The sequence below is a fragment of the Rhamphochromis longiceps genome, linkage group LG12 (genome assembly GCF_057381845.1).
Source record: "Rhamphochromis longiceps isolate RC_006_pf linkage group LG12, R_longiceps_female_GT1.1, whole genome shotgun sequence".
NCBI lineage: Eukaryota > Metazoa > Chordata > Actinopteri > Cichliformes > Cichlidae > Rhamphochromis > Rhamphochromis longiceps.
In genome coordinates this window covers 2109326-2126970 of record NC_140568.1, presented here as the reverse complement: position 1 = coordinate 2126970, position 17645 = coordinate 2109326, and the positions used below count along the sequence as shown (strand labels likewise).

The 17645-nt window shown below is 42.5% G+C and overlaps 1 protein-coding gene across 2 annotated transcripts in view; it reads right to left on the bottom strand.

The window, feature by feature from the left end:
• Window positions 1-12708, bottom strand: part of nr6a1a (nuclear receptor subfamily 6, group A, member 1a) — a 124270-nt gene extending 111562 nt beyond the window's left edge. The window contains exon 1 of one of the 2 annotated variants that reach the window (XM_085424320.1): window positions 12430-12708. In XM_085424320.1, coding sequence (XP_085280446.1) covers window positions 12430-12496 — 67 coding nt within the window. In that variant the 5' untranslated portion in view covers window positions 12497-12708. The remainder of the gene's footprint in view (window positions 1-12429) is intronic. The other variant, XM_085424321.1, reaches the window with a different exon arrangement.
• Window positions 12709-17645: the final 4937 nt, after the last annotated feature.

Below are 17645 nucleotides of genomic sequence, written 5' to 3'. Positions count from 1 at the left end.
GGAAGATGACCACAACAGTTTGGTGAATAACTCGGGCCACTGAAACTCGAAAAAGAAGAGCGCCAGTCGCTACAGAAGCACAGGCCTTTGCACGGCATGCACCAGCCACGCTGGAGGCACTAATCATGGCGGCACAGGAAAAACCTCTAAGCACAAGACTGATAGAGGCTGGGGTCTACCACACCATGCAAGACCAAAGATGGCCCTGAGAAAATGCAGCTCATCACAGCAGGGTGCAAGAAGCTGGTAGGTAGGGCAGACATATAACGCTGTAGCTGAGTGGCTGGCATAGCATAGAGGAACATCTGTGCTGAGTATGGTCTTGATGTCCTGAGGTCAAAGTGCCCACTTGGATGGTTGAGAGTGACCAGCTAAGGTCCTGTAGTACCTCCAGGTACAGATGGACAAAGCGGTGATGACTAATCAACCCCACACAGTATTAGTAGACAAGCAGAGGAGGAAGGTTGTAGTAATAGACGTACTTTTACCAAGTGATGGCAATTTCAGGAAGAGGGAACATGAGAAGTTGGAGAAACACAAAGTGCTGAGAGAGGAGCTAGAGAAGATGTGTAAGCTGAAGGGGGGATAGGAGCTCTTGGGATAGTGACTCCCAAACTCGGAGAGTGGGTCCAGCAGATCCCAGAGAGGACAACCGAGATCTCTGTCCAGGAACAGCAAAGATGCTGTGCAGGACGCTCAAGCTCCCAGGCCTCTGGTAGAGGACCCCAGTTTAAAGAATAAAGACAGACACGGGGTTGCTGAAATTCAAAAAGAACTTCAGAATTGGGGAGAAAGGTGACAGTAAAGGTGGCATGGTTACTGGTGCCACACGGGCTGGTCCGAGTGTTTCAGAAACAGAGGATATAGTCAGATCTTCCCCACAAAAGCATCTCTAAGAGAACTGGCTGATAAAAGAACATCTGATGTCAAAGGTCTGAGAAGAAAAAGCAGACTGGTTCTGTTCGACAGGTCGTCTGCACAGGAGGCAACGAATGCAGCATTCAAGTCGAGGTGAGAACAGACGTGCAGAAACAGGCTTGCTTATTTTGAACAGTGTGTATTTTTCCACTTATTTCAATACATGTTATCATTTGATATTATTTTTATTATTATTCATCAATATATAATTAGACTGAATTGATTACCCACTTTAGACATGAAACAGTGGGATAAATGTTTCATAGAGCATTCATCCACGTGAAGCTGGTGACCGTTGTGTTTATCTGTGGTAATCCCGACGGCAGTCACGCTGGGGGTCAGGCTGTGGTCAGAGGGCGGGGGGGGGGAGCACCATCACTGCGGGCTGACATGCTCAAAGGAGCAACTTCCCTTTCATCATACCAGGGGTTAGAGTTTTACTGCCTCATACAGCCGGTGAGTGTACAAGCACTGTGCGAACTAAGCCCTGCAGCAGCCATCTGATAATAATCATCTCACAAAACAGCAGAAACAGTTGAGTCTGCTTATGGAGCCACAAGGTTCAGTGTGCACTGTACGGATGCTCCACATGTGTCGCACTTTCACATTTTTACACTAAAAATGAGGCGATATTGTCCGGTTACACCAGCACGAAACTAAACCTATAAACATCATGTTAGTTGGCTGCGGTGGTCGTCTGTCAGTTAACTGACAGAACATTTCAACACCACCACTGCTGCAACGCCGACGCCCACCCCTGAACAAAACCAAAACCTGCAACTGTTAAGTTTGCTCATGTGTCCCATTCCAATCCATCGGCATTAGCTGATTTACAGGTACAAAAACAGGCTGAACAGCAATATAAATGAGCTTAAAACAGGAATGAAAAAGCTAAAACTTTGCTTCTTCATTAAGAACATTTTACAGTATTCTCAAGAAAGGCCTTACACCAAACAGGAACAAGATTAATCAGGATTTGGTGCAGGCTATAATATGTCCTCGTAATTAATGTTAAAATGACAAAAAAAAAGTTTTAGCTGGGAAACTGGCCTTTTTCAGCCTTTTCTTACTTTGTGCTGAATAAATAAAACTTCTGTAGCAGCGGAGTTAATGTCCTGCCAAAGAGTCTGAAGTTTTTCTTCATTAGTTCACTTTTAAGTTAGAAAAAAATGCAGTACATTCATCTATTTCAGGAGTGAAAATAATATCTAACAAGAAATAACTTACATATTTTATGTACGTTCTGCATGTGCACAACTCTGTTGCTTGTGAAGCTCGCACACAAGAATTTCACTCACATGTGCTGTACCAATGTACCTGCACATGTGATGTGACAATAAAAGTGATTTGATTTGATTTGAATACTGCTTTAATGTTTCACACAAGCAAAGCAGGAAGTTACTGCATTCAGAATATTTCCATTACTACAGTGTACGCATTCTTGAGTCCGTTAATAACCACCAGCTTGAAGTGTCCAAACAGGCAGCATTTACTCAACGCATGTGTGCTGAAGTAATGAGAAGAGTCACCGTTTAGCATTTTCCTGACGATGTGCACAGAGCTCTGTGTGTATCTTGTCTGTTGACTGTGAAACAATCAGTGTCCTGTGCTGAGCTTCACCCGACTATGGTTCCACTGCCAGTCACCTATGACCAGTACTCCCAGCATGGGGGGGGACTACTGAGCTGTTCAGAAAAAAAAAGAAGAGAACGGGGTGGCTGCAGTTTAGGAGTCTCAGGTCAGGTACTAATCAAAAACTTGGTGGTTCGATCCCAGGGAGGTGCTGCCCTTTCTGCAAAGTAGGGAATAAACTTGGTGTTCCACCCCACTAGTTCTACAAAAGCCAGCACCTTCCTCTTTGTTGTGGGCACTGGGTATGCATGAATGACTTCCACTTTCTCCACTTAAAGTCTTGACTTGTCCATGTCCAACCTCATATTCAAGGTACTCCACCTGGCTCTGTGTCTGATTACATTCATTAGGACTGCTCGTGAAGCCAGCAAATCTGAGGTGGAGAACACACAGATCCATCAACACCTGGTCCATGAGATGCTGAAAGGTTGCTGCAACTTGAACTGAAACAGCCCAAAAAGGAGTTTGAAGGCTGTCACCTTCCTTGTCTCTGGTGCTGGGGCCACAGCTTCTCATCACCCTTTCCAAGAGTTCGTCAATGCGAGGTATCAGGTAAGGGATCAAACTTGAAGACTAATTCCAATTTTTTTCACTAGTACCCACTCGGCTAATCAGATTCAGCTGAACGTCCCAAAATGTCAATGCAACACAAACCACACAACAATGGTGGACATCAAGGCGATGAGATACCTGCTTCTAAACTGTTGGTACAGGACTGCATACCGTCGCTGGACCACAGTGTTGGTTTTGGAGAGCCATTTCACTTCTTGCTGGGTTTCAAAAATGCTGGTTTTAACTTTTGTGCAGGACTCAAGAGTGACACCACTAACTGGCCAATCAGATGGCTTGGGATTCTGGCAGAGTAGGTATTAAAAACATACCTGGTATCAGGTACTTCCACCTAATGGAAAAACCTAAAAGTCAAGTCGAGTCAGCGGAGCTAAGCCCAGTGGGTACTAGTGGAAAACGGCTAAAAGTTGAACACTGATCCATCTTTTTTTAGGACTAGCATAACTAGGCTTCACCATTTGTTGATCTTTCAATTACCCAAGCTGCAGCTGGAATTCTGTAGAACTTTCTGGAGGCTGGAACATTTTCCCTCAGGTGTATTTTGTGCTGCACCTGTGTTGTGAAACCAGACTCCTCCTGAAACAACTGTAAAGAAGGGTTCTTAGATTTTTCTGGTGGGATGCCTGAAGACTTGTTAGAGACACTAAACTCAGCTCTGCTTTGTTTGTGGGGAAAACCGTTCTCCCTCTTCTTCTCCTGACAAAGACAGTGCTGCCTAACCTGCTGCATGGACCTTTGCGTTGGAACCTAGAATTCCTGTAACAGGATAATGTGGAAAACCTTATGTTTCTTTTTCTTGCTGTCAGGTAAATATAGCTCATAGTAGGGCTGGGCGATATGACCCAAAATTCATATCTCGATATTTTTTAGCTGGATGGCGATATAAGATATATATCTCGATATATTTTTTTAAAGCCATAAAGTAAGAACAAGAAGAGAGTTCTTAGTCAAAGCTGTGTCCCAGATGTCACACAGGCACTTTTATTAACATACAGCACAGATGTACATAAAATTTACTCAAAAATAAATTATGAGCATTTATTAAATAATAATGCTCCATAAATAAAAGAAAACAATGTTGTTTTTGTGCATAACAAAAAGCTCACAATGGTGCAGTCAAAATGTAAACTAAAAGACGCTGAGCATAGTAACAAAGACAGATTTCACAGCTGCTCTGTTCCCAACTTGTACTGCGTGACTGACAGCCTGGAGTTTGAAATCCGCTTCGCAACCACGTCTCTTAACAGGTGCCATTTATGGTCCTTATACACAGTAGGGTAATATTACGTTGAAGCACAGTACGTATCACTCCGCGAGGCTCAGCCGTAATGCTCCGACAATTAGGGTTGCCAACTCCCTGAAAAATAAATAAGGGACACCTCGTGGCCAGGGCCGGGCGACCCAGTTGTCTTCACCCTTCCCAGTGTGGTGAATTTTCTAGCTCTTTTTTTGTGTGTGAAATTATTTTTTTAACCATTTGACTTGAATTTGATTTAAGTAGATGTGTATTCTTTGTGATATGAACACATGTGAAACAAATGATCATTTAGCCATTTATTTTTAGCTCAAAATGACAACATTAACACAATAAAACAGGTCTCCTTCTTAAACAGAAGCCTGTCATGCTTAACTTTTGAGAATATAAGTAAATCTTTCTTTAAAAGAACTCTGTCCTGCTTAACTTAAAATAATAGAAAACAATAGAAAGAAAAACATTCTTGTAACAGTGCACATTTAGTGCATTTAGTACAATTGGCTTAATGCTAATCAGCTGCTCCTGTTTGTAAACCCGCTTGTTCCCATGATTACGCATCTTAACTCATCATCATTATTCATCTATGTATTACTTTTATGTATTAGTCATCTATTTGTTGTAATCATCTATCCTTGCAGTTGTTTATTACACAAAATAAATTATATTATCACACTTCTGGCCACATAGCGCTGATATTCACTGCACATGCCCATATTAACTTTTTCCAGCCAGGTGTTTTCCTTTTCCCATTTTTCCCTTTCTCTGAACAAACATTGCTGCTCTAATGCTGGGCTCACACTGTGCGGTTTTAGGCCCATTTTGAGCCGATTTTTGAGTGATCGGACCGATTTTGGCCTTCATCGTGCCTCGTGTAGTATACGTGGGGTAACGAGAAGTGATTAACACCTCACGACCAACTCCCGATCATCAATCGCTCGTGAGGGTGTCACCACAGCCGCTCACACTGCTCGCGCGCAAACACGTAAACGTTGGTGTAAAAGATAGAGCAGCACGGCTGTGCAGCGTGTGATCTGGACACAAGCGATGGAGGCACACAACCGTGAAAATAGTTGGATTTACATTGCTGCTCAGTCACAGCTGCCCGATCAATGTTTTTCATTAGCAATTTAGCAAAGTTGATGGTGGTGGTGTGTGTGTCTGTGTGAGTGTAATGCTGGGCTTACACTGTGCGATTTTTGGCCCATTTTGAGCCGATTTTTGAGTCGTGCGACCGTTTTGGCGATCGGCCCGATTTTGGCCTTCATCGTGCGTCGTGTAGTATACGTGGGGTAACGAGACGCGATTAACACCTCACGACCAGCTCCCGATCATCAATCGCTTGGTCGTGAGGGTGTCACCGCAGTTTGTCACACTGCTCACGCGCAAACACAAATGTCGGCGAAAAAGACGCCGCAACACGGCAGTGCAGCGTGTGATCTGGACACAAGCGATGGAGGCACAACTTGTAGAACTTCGAAAAGGCTCGGATGAGCTTTCCAATGTGGCCTCAGAAATTATCACGACACAACAACCGTGAAAATAGTTGGATTTACACTGCTGCTCAATCACAGCTGCCTGATCATGTTTTTCATTAGCAATTTAGCAAAGTTGATGGTGGTGGTGTGTCTGTGTGAGTGAAAGACAGAGAGAGCGAGCGACAGATTTTCTGTTATAACCTTCATGTTATGGACGCACAGTGTGAGCACTCAGGTCGCATCAGAGCATCGGGCGGTATAGTGTGAGACCCTGCATCGTGACCTACCAACTTCTAACCCCTGCGAGTCAATCGTACAGTTTGAGCAGGAGCTGAATAACGTGACTGAAAAAATCGCACAGTGTCTGCCCAGCTTTAGGTGTACTGTCGTCCGAGACGTGCACCGCAGTGTCGGCGTTTGTTTCCCTGTTGGCCATGCTTCTTGTTGTGGTCATCTGTTGTCTTCCGGTATTTTCTCTGTAAGCGACCTTTCCTTGACCAATGAGATGAGCGGTAATCTGAATTGTCATACTCGAATTGTCATAAGTGTGCTGTCAGCTCATTGGTCACAAAGCAGGAGAGGGGCTGGGAATTATGTTTTCAAACAAAGCGTTAATTCCATTAACATTTATAGACTACTTTTGATTCTCACTGTATTACGGGACAAAGTGCGTCCCTTATTAGCTCAATACCGGACGTGTACTTTTGTTTCTAAATACGGGACGATTCCGTATTTTAAGGGACGGTTGGCAACCCTACCGACAATCCATCAAGCGGTGCAGCTCCGTAGCTTACCAAAGTCGTACTCAAACATTTGTGACAGATTGCTGAGCGCCGTGTTCCACATAAAATCGGTTCGCGGCCATCAAGTACAACCAGAATTCATACATAAGGCGCGCTGTCAACTTTTGAGAAAATGAAAGGATTTCAGTCCGTGCAGCACCTCTGGGCTGCATGGCGTTAGCGTGGTTAGCTCGTTAGCGTGGTTAGCTAGCTAACACATTGACGCCGTCCCGCCCCACGCACGGGGCGATGCGCAGTAACTCGTTAAAGGAGATTTGCCGTGTCCATCTTGTCGCTTCCTGCAGGTGAAGCGATGGGGGAGGAGGGGGAGTTGTGTTCAGTGAAGGAGAGGCGAGGCCGAGTAACGTTGCGTAAAGACGAAAGTGGACGAAAGAGAGGCAAACCTGCGGCTCCACAAGTATAATTATAACGTAACATAGACTATATCGATATAAAGGATATTGTCAGATCTTATATCTCGTATAAAAATATATCGATATTTTTTAAAAACTCGATATATCGCCCAGCTCTAGCTCATAGCTGACCTTACCAAAGCCTCTTATTAATTCTGTAATGCCTCTGCTACTTAGTTGGGACAGAAACTTTATCCCACAGTTTGTGAGGACCTCTCTAGAAATCTGTACACTAAAAAAAAAAAAAAAAAAAACTTTCACTAATGCTCCCTGATTTATTAGCAAGCATTTGTAGACAAGTTGTGATCTATTATATGAACTACGGATGAAAACAGCAACCTGCTGGAAATGAGAACACAAGGTTTTTGCAGCACACTGTTTGCAACTAGTTTCACCCAGTGACAGCTTGCAACCTCCAGCAAACACCTGCCAACCAGTTAGGAAATACCCATATTTCCCTAAAGACTTCCAGGGTGTCACCGGCTGCTTTAGGCAAATCTTTGATTCAGATATCCCAGTAAGTGACACCTAGCTGCAGTGAGTGGCAACAGAAGCCCCTATTTTTCCCCTTTAAAATGGAAATATTGCAGTTCCTCAGCTGCTCTTTTATAACTTCCCAGACAACTGCATCCTTCAGTACTGCAGCTTTACAGGATCCCTACTCTGCATACCAAGTTCAGTGTTTTACAGCTGCCTATAAACTCATCTTCCACCCAAATTCAAACTCAAATTGAAGCTATTTACAGCCTTTGGCCCAGGCTTCGTGTCAAAAACAACAGAAGCTTGGCAAAAGCACTGCCAACAGCCTCAGACCAATTGTACTTACTGTAATACATTCCCTCTCAAAATATGGTTCACAGCAGCATGCTATGTCCTCCCTCGTCATCCTCCCCCACAGCTCATTAGCAGCTGTTAGATGCTCAGCCTATGCCAGGATCAAGGCAGCAAACTTCTGTGAGAGAGCAGTCCCAGCCCCATACCTCATGGATCAAGTGAAGGTTGTAAATACTTTCCTGGGTTACGGTGAGGTCAGCAGAGACCAGGGCCATTAATGCTTCAAGAGCAACATCCCTGGTTGCCGTTCCCATAGCTCTCATCCGCCACCTCCCCCAACATGTCCATCACAGCACACACAAGAAGAAAACAACAAGCAGAACTTTAGAAGAAGATTCAGAGCTCAGGGCGAAGAAAACCCTGGAAGTGTTTGTGAACTGAAAATAGCATAGTGAAGTGGAAAAGGCTTAGACGATCACAGGGAACTGGAAAAATATTTATCAAGATTTTATGAGACAAGATGTTTTTAAGGGCCTGAAAGCAAATGGAAATAATTGAGCACCAAACTAAAATATTTCACTTGTTGAAGGGGAACATTTTGGAACAACAAACCAGAACATTATTAAAAATTGAATTAATCCATCCAACATGTTCTTTTAGTTGCTTTGAAATGGTGTTAATTAATCTCCCCATTATTTGTCTTTCATCCCATCCATCACCAGCTGACCCGCAATATGTGTTGCCTGGAAACAGCACCATCAGCATGAAGGAACTGCAGCATTTAGACCTCTGGAACTGATGAGGACTCAGTTTTCACCGCTCATACTCGACTAACTTCTCTTTAATAGTTTCTCTCATCTTAACATGAAATCAGGGAGGTGAATGTTTCCCTGTAAGGGTGAAAAAAGTATCTGAGTTATACTAAACATTTTGCAGAAGATGTAATCAGATTGTACTCCACGCACGCTGTCTTGGGTCAAGAATCAAATTGAGATTAGCTGTAATGACCTCTGACATCTAAATAGAAGGTTAAACCAATCAGGCCAGATGTCCTCTCAGTATGTGGGATAATCATGAAAGAGCAAACAGATCCTGATGTTGTTACTAAAGTCTTATCATATTATCAGGAGAGACGCAGCAGCGAGACAGGAAAACCTGAAAATCTAGAGATATTTCTACGTTGGACACGACTGAGGGCACTATCACAGTGATCACAGCTGCAGATATATAAAGAAAATAAAAATATATAAATATAAATACAGATTCTGAATGTTTAATAACAAATATATACTTTAAAAACCAAACATGTACTTGTAATGTAATTGCAACAGGACATTTTTGTAGGTTTTTGTATTACTCCATCATTTTAGAAATCTGTCTACTCACTGACCACAGGCCTGTGTGATGAAGCTGATCTATACCAGGGTCACATTATAAAGCCACCTGCTTTATTTGTTTGTTTTTCGCTGCAGCGATGTGCATTTATTGCAGCACTTACAGGATCTTCTGATAATACATCTTCGTTTGTTAAGACTTACAGAGTTGAACCTGTGAGAGACCTGATGCTTTGGTTACACTCCACTGCAGACACCCACAGCCAAGCAGTCATTCTTGCTACACTTTATAAACCACCGCCTGGAGTGCAGACGGTGCGCTGTGATGTTAAGTCAATATGGGCGAGTCCACACGTCACAAAACAGACGTCCATATGGACGCTCACAGCCACAGAGTAAAAGTGCACTCGAGGCTTTTCACGAGTCGAACAGAGAAAATTATTGTCCTGCTTCATGAAAGCTGAGCTTCAGTTTACAGCACAGTGAAGTCTGTCATCCACAGAGACCACAGAGGAAAATGAGCTTTTCATTAGAAACGGAAACATACATGATATTGGTTTTGTATTATCACTCTCTGATACATTTATCTTTTTTTCCTTTCTTTAAACAACAAAACAAGCGCGACACCACCTGGTGGGGAGTGTGTTCAAAAAAGGCTTGACTGAAAGACAAGAATCACTATGATGCTGAAGGCGCTGCAATGATTTTTGTTTCTTCTCTTGATTAACTTGAATGAAAACGTGTGTGTGTGTGTGTGTGTGTGTGTGTGTGTGTGTGTGTGTGTGTGTGTGCTGATGCTAACACTGATATTGTGGCAGCAGAGGAAGTGTTCTTAAGAAAAAAACACAACATGATGGATCACATCTACATTCCTGTCACCCCCACACTCCACTCCACCCCCACACGCCTCTACTGTACTCCTGGCTCATTCAAGAATCGGGGGTGGGATGGCGGGGGTGGTGTTTGTATCCTGTCCCTGTCCCACCCACTGCCAGCTACCCCCTTCACTCTGCCCCAAGGGAAAAACACACACAACAACAAATGTACCAGCAGAGCAGGGGCTGACAAAGCACTTTGTTTCAACCAGTTCATGCCAGTCTACTTCACCCATGCATCAAACCTATCTTCCCGTGTGTGTGTGTGTGTGTGTGTGTGTTGGGGCAGGTGAGTGGGGGGGCACATGCGCTGCTTACTGTTCCATATGACACAGAAAAGCAACAAACTGCAGTGAAGAGCTGGAAGTACTCGATTAAAATCTCAAAGTGGTTTCTATTACTTTACTAAATAAACTCACATTAAAGTAAACAACAATATTCACTCTGCTAAACATCTTTTGATGAAAAAGTATCAAAGTGGTCACTTTCAAGATCAAATCTCAAATGAAACGAGAAAGTAGGGATGTGTGGACATACGAGCTGATGCTGAGTGACATCAGGCCAAAACCATTCAAAGTAAAATCCTGTTACAAATACTCAGCCTGTTACTTTGTTTTCATGTATTTCCTCCTGTTTGTCATTTCTGTTTACCTACTGTTTTCTACTCTGCAAACAATTAGAAATGATAAATAAGCCGTTTTGTTTGCAAAGATAACACTGACCATTGAATCAGCTGCTATCAGTCTTTTTAAAGATACTGACTCATGGGTAATATTAAGTATTGTTTGTTTCACAGTTTGGTGTTACAGTGTGAACGACAGCTGAAGGCTGAACGTTCATTTTTAATCATCAACTTTTGTGTTTGACCACCACAGAAACGTGGAATAATCGGTTATCTGTGCATTTGAAGTGTTTATTAGTTTCCTTCAGTCATGTGTGGCGTTTAGAAATTCCTGCCATATCCTGAATTTTAAGACCAGGTATTAATGAATTAAGACATGATGAAGAAATAAACATTTTGACGAGACATATTCTAACAATATGCAGGGAAAACATTATTTACAGAATTATCAACGAGCCTAAAATGATTTCAAAACGTTTTATGAAATACTTTTTATTGTTTGGGGTGTATTTCTTTACTCGTGTTTTTATGCTACGATTGAAAAATTAAAATGATTTAATCTGTAGAACTGCTCAGGCTGTTGTCGTCATTATTGATTATTCTGTTGATTATTGCTGGAACCCACAGAGGATGTGTTTCAGTGAAACAAAGACAACGCCTGAAACGACTCAAGCAGCAGTCACCACCACAAAACATACTTTAAAAAATATTAAATTATTCATGTTTAATCAAAATTAATAAATAATTGTGGGTACATTCACGAAATAATTTCAGTATTAAAATGAAACTAAGCCTAAAAAATTTATGCATTAATTTTACTATTAAATTAAGAAATCTAAGGGAAATTCTTAGGGGGACATTTCAATCTAACGTGCTTCTTAAACAGTCTTAAATCTTCATAATGAGACTTATTAAGTGGATCAGAACACAAAGTCCACCCCGATATCCATAAGTCACGTTGAGGTCCTCAGGGCTGGCAGGGTTAAAGGAATTTTAATCTTGGAAATGTCAATAAATCTTCAGCCACCCGCACGGGGGCACGATATGGGACTGGCGCCTGGGACAGTCTGCTGCAAGGCATTGTGGGCTTAGTGTGAGCCTGGAGCTGGTCAGCATCACAGAATATTAGAAACGAGTATCAGGCACACTGAATAAGAAGCCTTTCCAGCAGCACCGTGCCACTGTAAACAAAAGTCAGCGGGACCGGTGCAGTAGGGGGGTGGACCTCTGCATCCTCTGTTATGGCCTTCTTGCCATCCTGTGAAGTGCCGGATTTTGAGGACTTAAAGGACTAAAGGCTTCGGGGCATTCTCCAAGTTCAAAAGTTCACCTTTTACGATCTTCCCGAGCCTGACTGACCACCTCCAAATAAAAACATTCCGACCTCAGTTCCCAGCGAGCCCAGCGCCATCTCTCTCTGTGTGTCTCACACACACACACACACACACACACGATTAAGTCATATCCACCAGTGAAACAAACTCATCCGTGCTACACTGCTAACTTCGTTACCAACGTCTCCGAGTCTAATAAAAATAAAATCACGCGGCTGTCCCGCTGCTCCTTTTTTAAACTTGCGCGTTTTCATCAGCGCCGCTTCAGAAAGGCTGCGGTGCACGTGAAAGGCTCGTGCAGCAGCAGTGATGAGGCGCTGATCACACAGCCACAGCCACGCGCTCATGTTTTGAGGTGAGCAGCGGTGCCCGGGACAGCAGCAGCCGGGCTACGTGTGCTCGTGTGCGGACGCGAAGGAGGCTGTTCCACGCCAGGTTTGCCTACCGTTTACTGGCTTGGCGTCGTTTCTCTCCGGGTAGTCGAACCCAGTCGCCCTCTTCTGTATCTCCATCCTCCTGCATGGACTGAACCCGAGTCAGCTCGAGTCCGACGTCGCCCCTTCGCGCCGCGGAGAAAGAACCACGCGCGTGGGGGTGAAGGGGCAGGATGACAGCACTGGCGCTTCGGTCTAAAGTGAAGCTGGCGCTGCTTTGGTCGCCGTGTTTAGCTTGACTGACTCAGTACTCGAACCGCGGACCCATGCTTTGACCCTCCTGCTTCCAGTCAGCAAGGAATAGCTGGATCCACACCCCCCACCGATGGTGCGTTTGAGGATGTCGAGGAGGGTGGTGGACGGCAGCTTCTTAAATCAATTAGTGGTGATGGGAGTCTTGGACAAAGGCTTCTATGCAAAACGTCACATCATCTTATATTTATGACTGAAATCCTTTCACATAATAACGACACAATATTTTTTCATATCTATGATTTATTATTTCTTTACATTAGTGGTGTAGTTTCAGATGCTCAAGTGATGAAGTCAGTGCAGATCTGAGAAGCAAAAACTCAGACTTCACACTGCTCTAAACACTCAGTTTCAGGCAGTTTTATTTCTAATTTAGACACTTTATGATGATAGCAGGTCTCCCTAATATGGGCATCTCAGGCAAACAGCTCCAACTGTAAACAGAAGCCCACTTACCACAAGTTTTATTTTTAGGGCCAGCCAATCATTAGGAAGGAGGAAAGGAAATAAACAGCTTGATTAAGAGAGGATGCTGTACTAAGGCCCAGTATAAGATAAATAGCTAAGCTATCCTAGTAAAGTTCAGGAGTGGAGTTGGAACTGAGCAGAGTAGGTCATGTCATAGTTATCAGAAAGTAAAACCTACAAGAAAATGGTCAAAGGTGATTGCAAAGAAAAGCGTCTGGACTTCTTTTCTTTGCAAGCTCCTTTGACTACGATGACCTGGATGACTGACAACCTTCACTACAAGCAAATGAATTTTTCACCTACCAGCTTCCAAAATGTGCGTCTGATAGGAGGAGGAATGTCTGATTAAACTCCTTGAAGTATAATTCTCAGAGAAACCAAGTGATTGATAACTGACTGTTGCTGGATTGTCTGCAGTTAGGCTTGACTCAACTTAAACATTGATGTGTTACTCCAGGTCCATCTGTCCGGTTGCCCAAGCACAGTTACTAACACATTATGTGCTTCTTCAATCTTTTTTTAACCAGTTCTGTAATCGATTTGTATTTAGGGTCTCAAAAACATTCTGAGTATTTCAGAAATATTTATTGGAAAGAGTTACAAAAAAATGAAAATTCAAACTGTGAAAACACTGACATATTGGCTAGCAGTTACAAAAGTGAAATGAACTGGCTGTTCAAGATTACAATCCTGTTTCTTATGTGACAGGAAACCCAGCACATATGACTGAAAAGGCCACAAGTGCATTATCTCCTTCTCTTGTAAAGGGTTGTCCTGTGTATCCTTGCTAAAATAACACAAGAAAGGAAGCACTAAATCAACTTTTCCAGGCACTTAGAGAATTTGACCAGCTTTTGTCAAGTTACTTAGATACTTCCTGGTCATTTTACTAATTTGAAAAACATCCAGAACATAAGCCTGACACAGATTTGATAGAATACGCCCCAAAAGTTGCTTTCCTAAGCAAATAATTAAATAACTGAAATAAATCATCTTCACTATGCTCATTAAATAATTCAAATAAACTCAGTTTTTGTTAGACCTTTGAACAAATCAAAATGAATTACTTATGTGTGTTTATTTCATAATGAAAACATTAGACATCACTGTTTTCTCACACATACCAAAGCACAGTATGAGGTGAGATCTCTTTATTATTAAATCTATTTTAAGGCTAATTGAAAACAGATAAATCGTTTTATTTTCATTACTATTCAGCGTTAGATTGTTCAGCATTGTTGCTGATTTGTTTATTTAATATTTTGCATTGTGGTTTTTCCGACATAACCCGAAAGCAGCACAAACACACAACAGATATTACGTAACAAGCGTGCCTTATTGGTCTGAAGGAATTGTGGGACATGAAGTTTCGTAACCGCCCTTTTCTGGTGTCTGGTAAAATTGAAGGCCAGCGTTTACCACGACAAGACGAAAACTAGCATGATAATGCTAATCATAGTTACCGGACAGCTGTTCGGTTAGTAACCAGAGACAGATGTTTCACATTCGCTGAGTCAGCGTCGGGTTTCGGGCGGGCCTCGAAGGTCCAGGCTCGCCCAATAAAGTCACTGTGCCCTCGGCTGTAAGGTGCACTAATGCAGCATCATACAGCTTGGTAATTATTAAAAACGCCAACATTCATAGTGGCCACGAGTCACTGCAGTGCGAGCTTAATGTAATCGGTTCACAGTAGTTTAGCGTTTCTGTAGCAACCGTGACAACCAGCATGACCGAGGAGGCGGCTGGGTGGACGGGCCTGTGCAGAGCAGACTTCGGGTAGGGACTCTCGGGTCTATTTCACACTAAAAACGGGGCTTTAATCAGCTTCTGCTGCTAGCTAGCTAGCTACACGAAAATTGAAAAACAAAACGTGTTGAGGACACTGTGCGCTCACAATAAACTGTCCTAGTGTGTGGTGAGTTCACTGATCCAAATGTGTCTCCGGCTTTGCATCTGCAATTTAAGAAAGATATGTTTGCACTTTTCTAACCTTGGCTACGTTTCTCTGAGTGTACTACGCGTTGTTGTAATTAAACACTAGCGCTTTTGTTGTTTGGAGGAGCAAAGTGACCTGCCCACCAGTTAAAGGTCTGCTGCCATCCTGCGGAGACGGTAGGGCGAGGAATAATTTGGGGGTTACAGCGCCCTCTGATGGTCTCTCTACAAAGTCTCTGTGTGTGAAAAAGCGGTTTGCTAGCTGAAAGGCTCCCAGCCACCGTACCAGAGAAACGTTTCTTCATGCGAATAATTAACCTACGCTTTATTTAATAATTAATTAATAACATTTAATATTACCCGACGTGTTTTTGTTGGCAGCTCGTTAAAACGTATGTCACTTGGCGTATTTAACCTGACTCAAAAACAATGTTATTACAACCAACCATTTAAAGTCTCTGTTTATGTGATAATAGCGCAAAGCCACTGCAGTTTGAAAGAAAAAATGTGTCCTTAACAGTTGGAAGAGGGACAACAAAAGTATAAATGTATAAAGAGCATTTTCACATTTCACCAATCAAAACGGATTAAAAACAGCTTAAAGTTTGTTGTCTTTCTCAGAGCTGTTGTTGTCTTTTTTTTTTCCAGTGGAAGTTATTCTCCTCATATGTGGGTTTTTTTTTTTGAGTGCCAGCTCCCTGTTTTCTAATGTTTATAATGTTTTATAAGTCCCACTAACCTTAAATTGAAAATATCACGATGTAGAAACAGATGTGATAAATCCACTGCCACTCCTACATGTCAGTAACTTTGGTCTGTACTTTTGGTTCTTTTATAAAAAAGCTTTGCCTTCCACTCGCCATCAAGTGCTGCTCAGACAGGATCGCATCACTTTGGGTTTTCTCTCTAATATTGCTGCACCTGACACACAGTCTGTTGTGAACTGAATTGAGTGTGATTAGATGCACAGTAGTATTCAGGTTTTGTGCCTTGTTTTTGATAATCCCCGTGCAGTGTTAGTTTCCTATTGTTTCAGCCGCTTTGATCATCAGGGGTTTTATATGACACACACACACACACACACACACACACACACACACACACACACACACACACACACACACACACACACACAACAGGATTTCTATCAGAGTCCTCCAGGTAACAGCTCAAGGTTTGTCAAAAACAAGCATGAAACAATAGTGTGGAATAAGATGTGCTCAGTAGTACTTTATTACAATGTTTCAACAAACACTTTTGGAACAATTCATTATTTTAGAACCCACAAAAGAATTTACATTAACTTAAAACTGAATTAAAATGGGGGGAAAGATTGATTACACTCTTCCAAGTTTTCAAGGAAACCAGTGGCGAGTGGATGTTGGAATTCTGTGGGTCCTGTTTATCTTCTTTTATCATTTCCTTTTCTGCACTGGTACTCATACTCATCTGTGTACCCAGGATACTTCCTGGCTTTAAAGGTTCTTTTAAACAGAGAACAGACTTGTTTTTCTTTAAGGTTTTTTCAACCTGATCTCAGACGGGAAAAATGTAGACACCAAGTTTCTCATAGTTAACCAAAGCTAGATGTGAAGGACACTTTTTTTCACTGCAATAAAAATAAAAACTTGAGTCTTGAAAAAAAGTAAACAAACATTTTTTTGAACTTGGAAAGCAACAAAAATAAAAAATAAAAACGAAAAAGGAGGTTATGATATCTGTTAGTGATTAGGCTTTGATGGAGGTGTTTATTGAGATGTGTGTGAGTCAGTGGCTTTGAAAGAGATGATTTTCATTGCATTACTTGCACTGATGTCCTTAATCTTGCCTCTGACGTATACAATCATAATTAAAAAGACTAAAGCTAACAGTGAAACGTTTAAAAACTACACTGAAATCAGCAAACCTGCTCTGGAAACAGAAAGTAAACTGACATGGAAAAAAAAAAGTCTAACAACTACACTCAACAAAAATATAAATGCAACACTTTTGTTTTTGCTCCCATTCCCCATGGGATGGACGTAGAGACCTAAAATTCATTCCAGATACACAATATAACCATCCCTCCCAAACAGTGGTCACAAATCAGTCCAAATGTGTGGTAGTGGGCACATCTGCTATATTGAGATAATCCATCCCACCTCACAGGTGTGCCACATCAGGATGCTGATCTGACATCATGAGTAGTGCACAGGTGTACCTCAGACTGCCCACAACAAAAGGCCACCCTGGAATGTGCAGTTTTGTCTCACAGCAAAATGCCACAGATGCCACAAGCAATGAGGGAGCGTGCAATTGGCATGCTGACAGCAGGAATGTCAACCAGATCTGTCGCCCGTGCATTGAATGTTCATTTCTCAACCATAAGCCGTCTCCACAGGCGTTTCAGAGAACATGGCAGCACATCCAACCGGCCTCACAACCGCAGACCTCGTGTAACCACACCAGCCCAGGACCTCCACATCCAGCAGGTTCACCTCCAAGATCGTTTGAGACCAGCCACCCAGACAGCTGCTGGAACAATTGGTTTGCACAACCAAACAATTTCTGCACAAACTGTCAGAAACCGTCT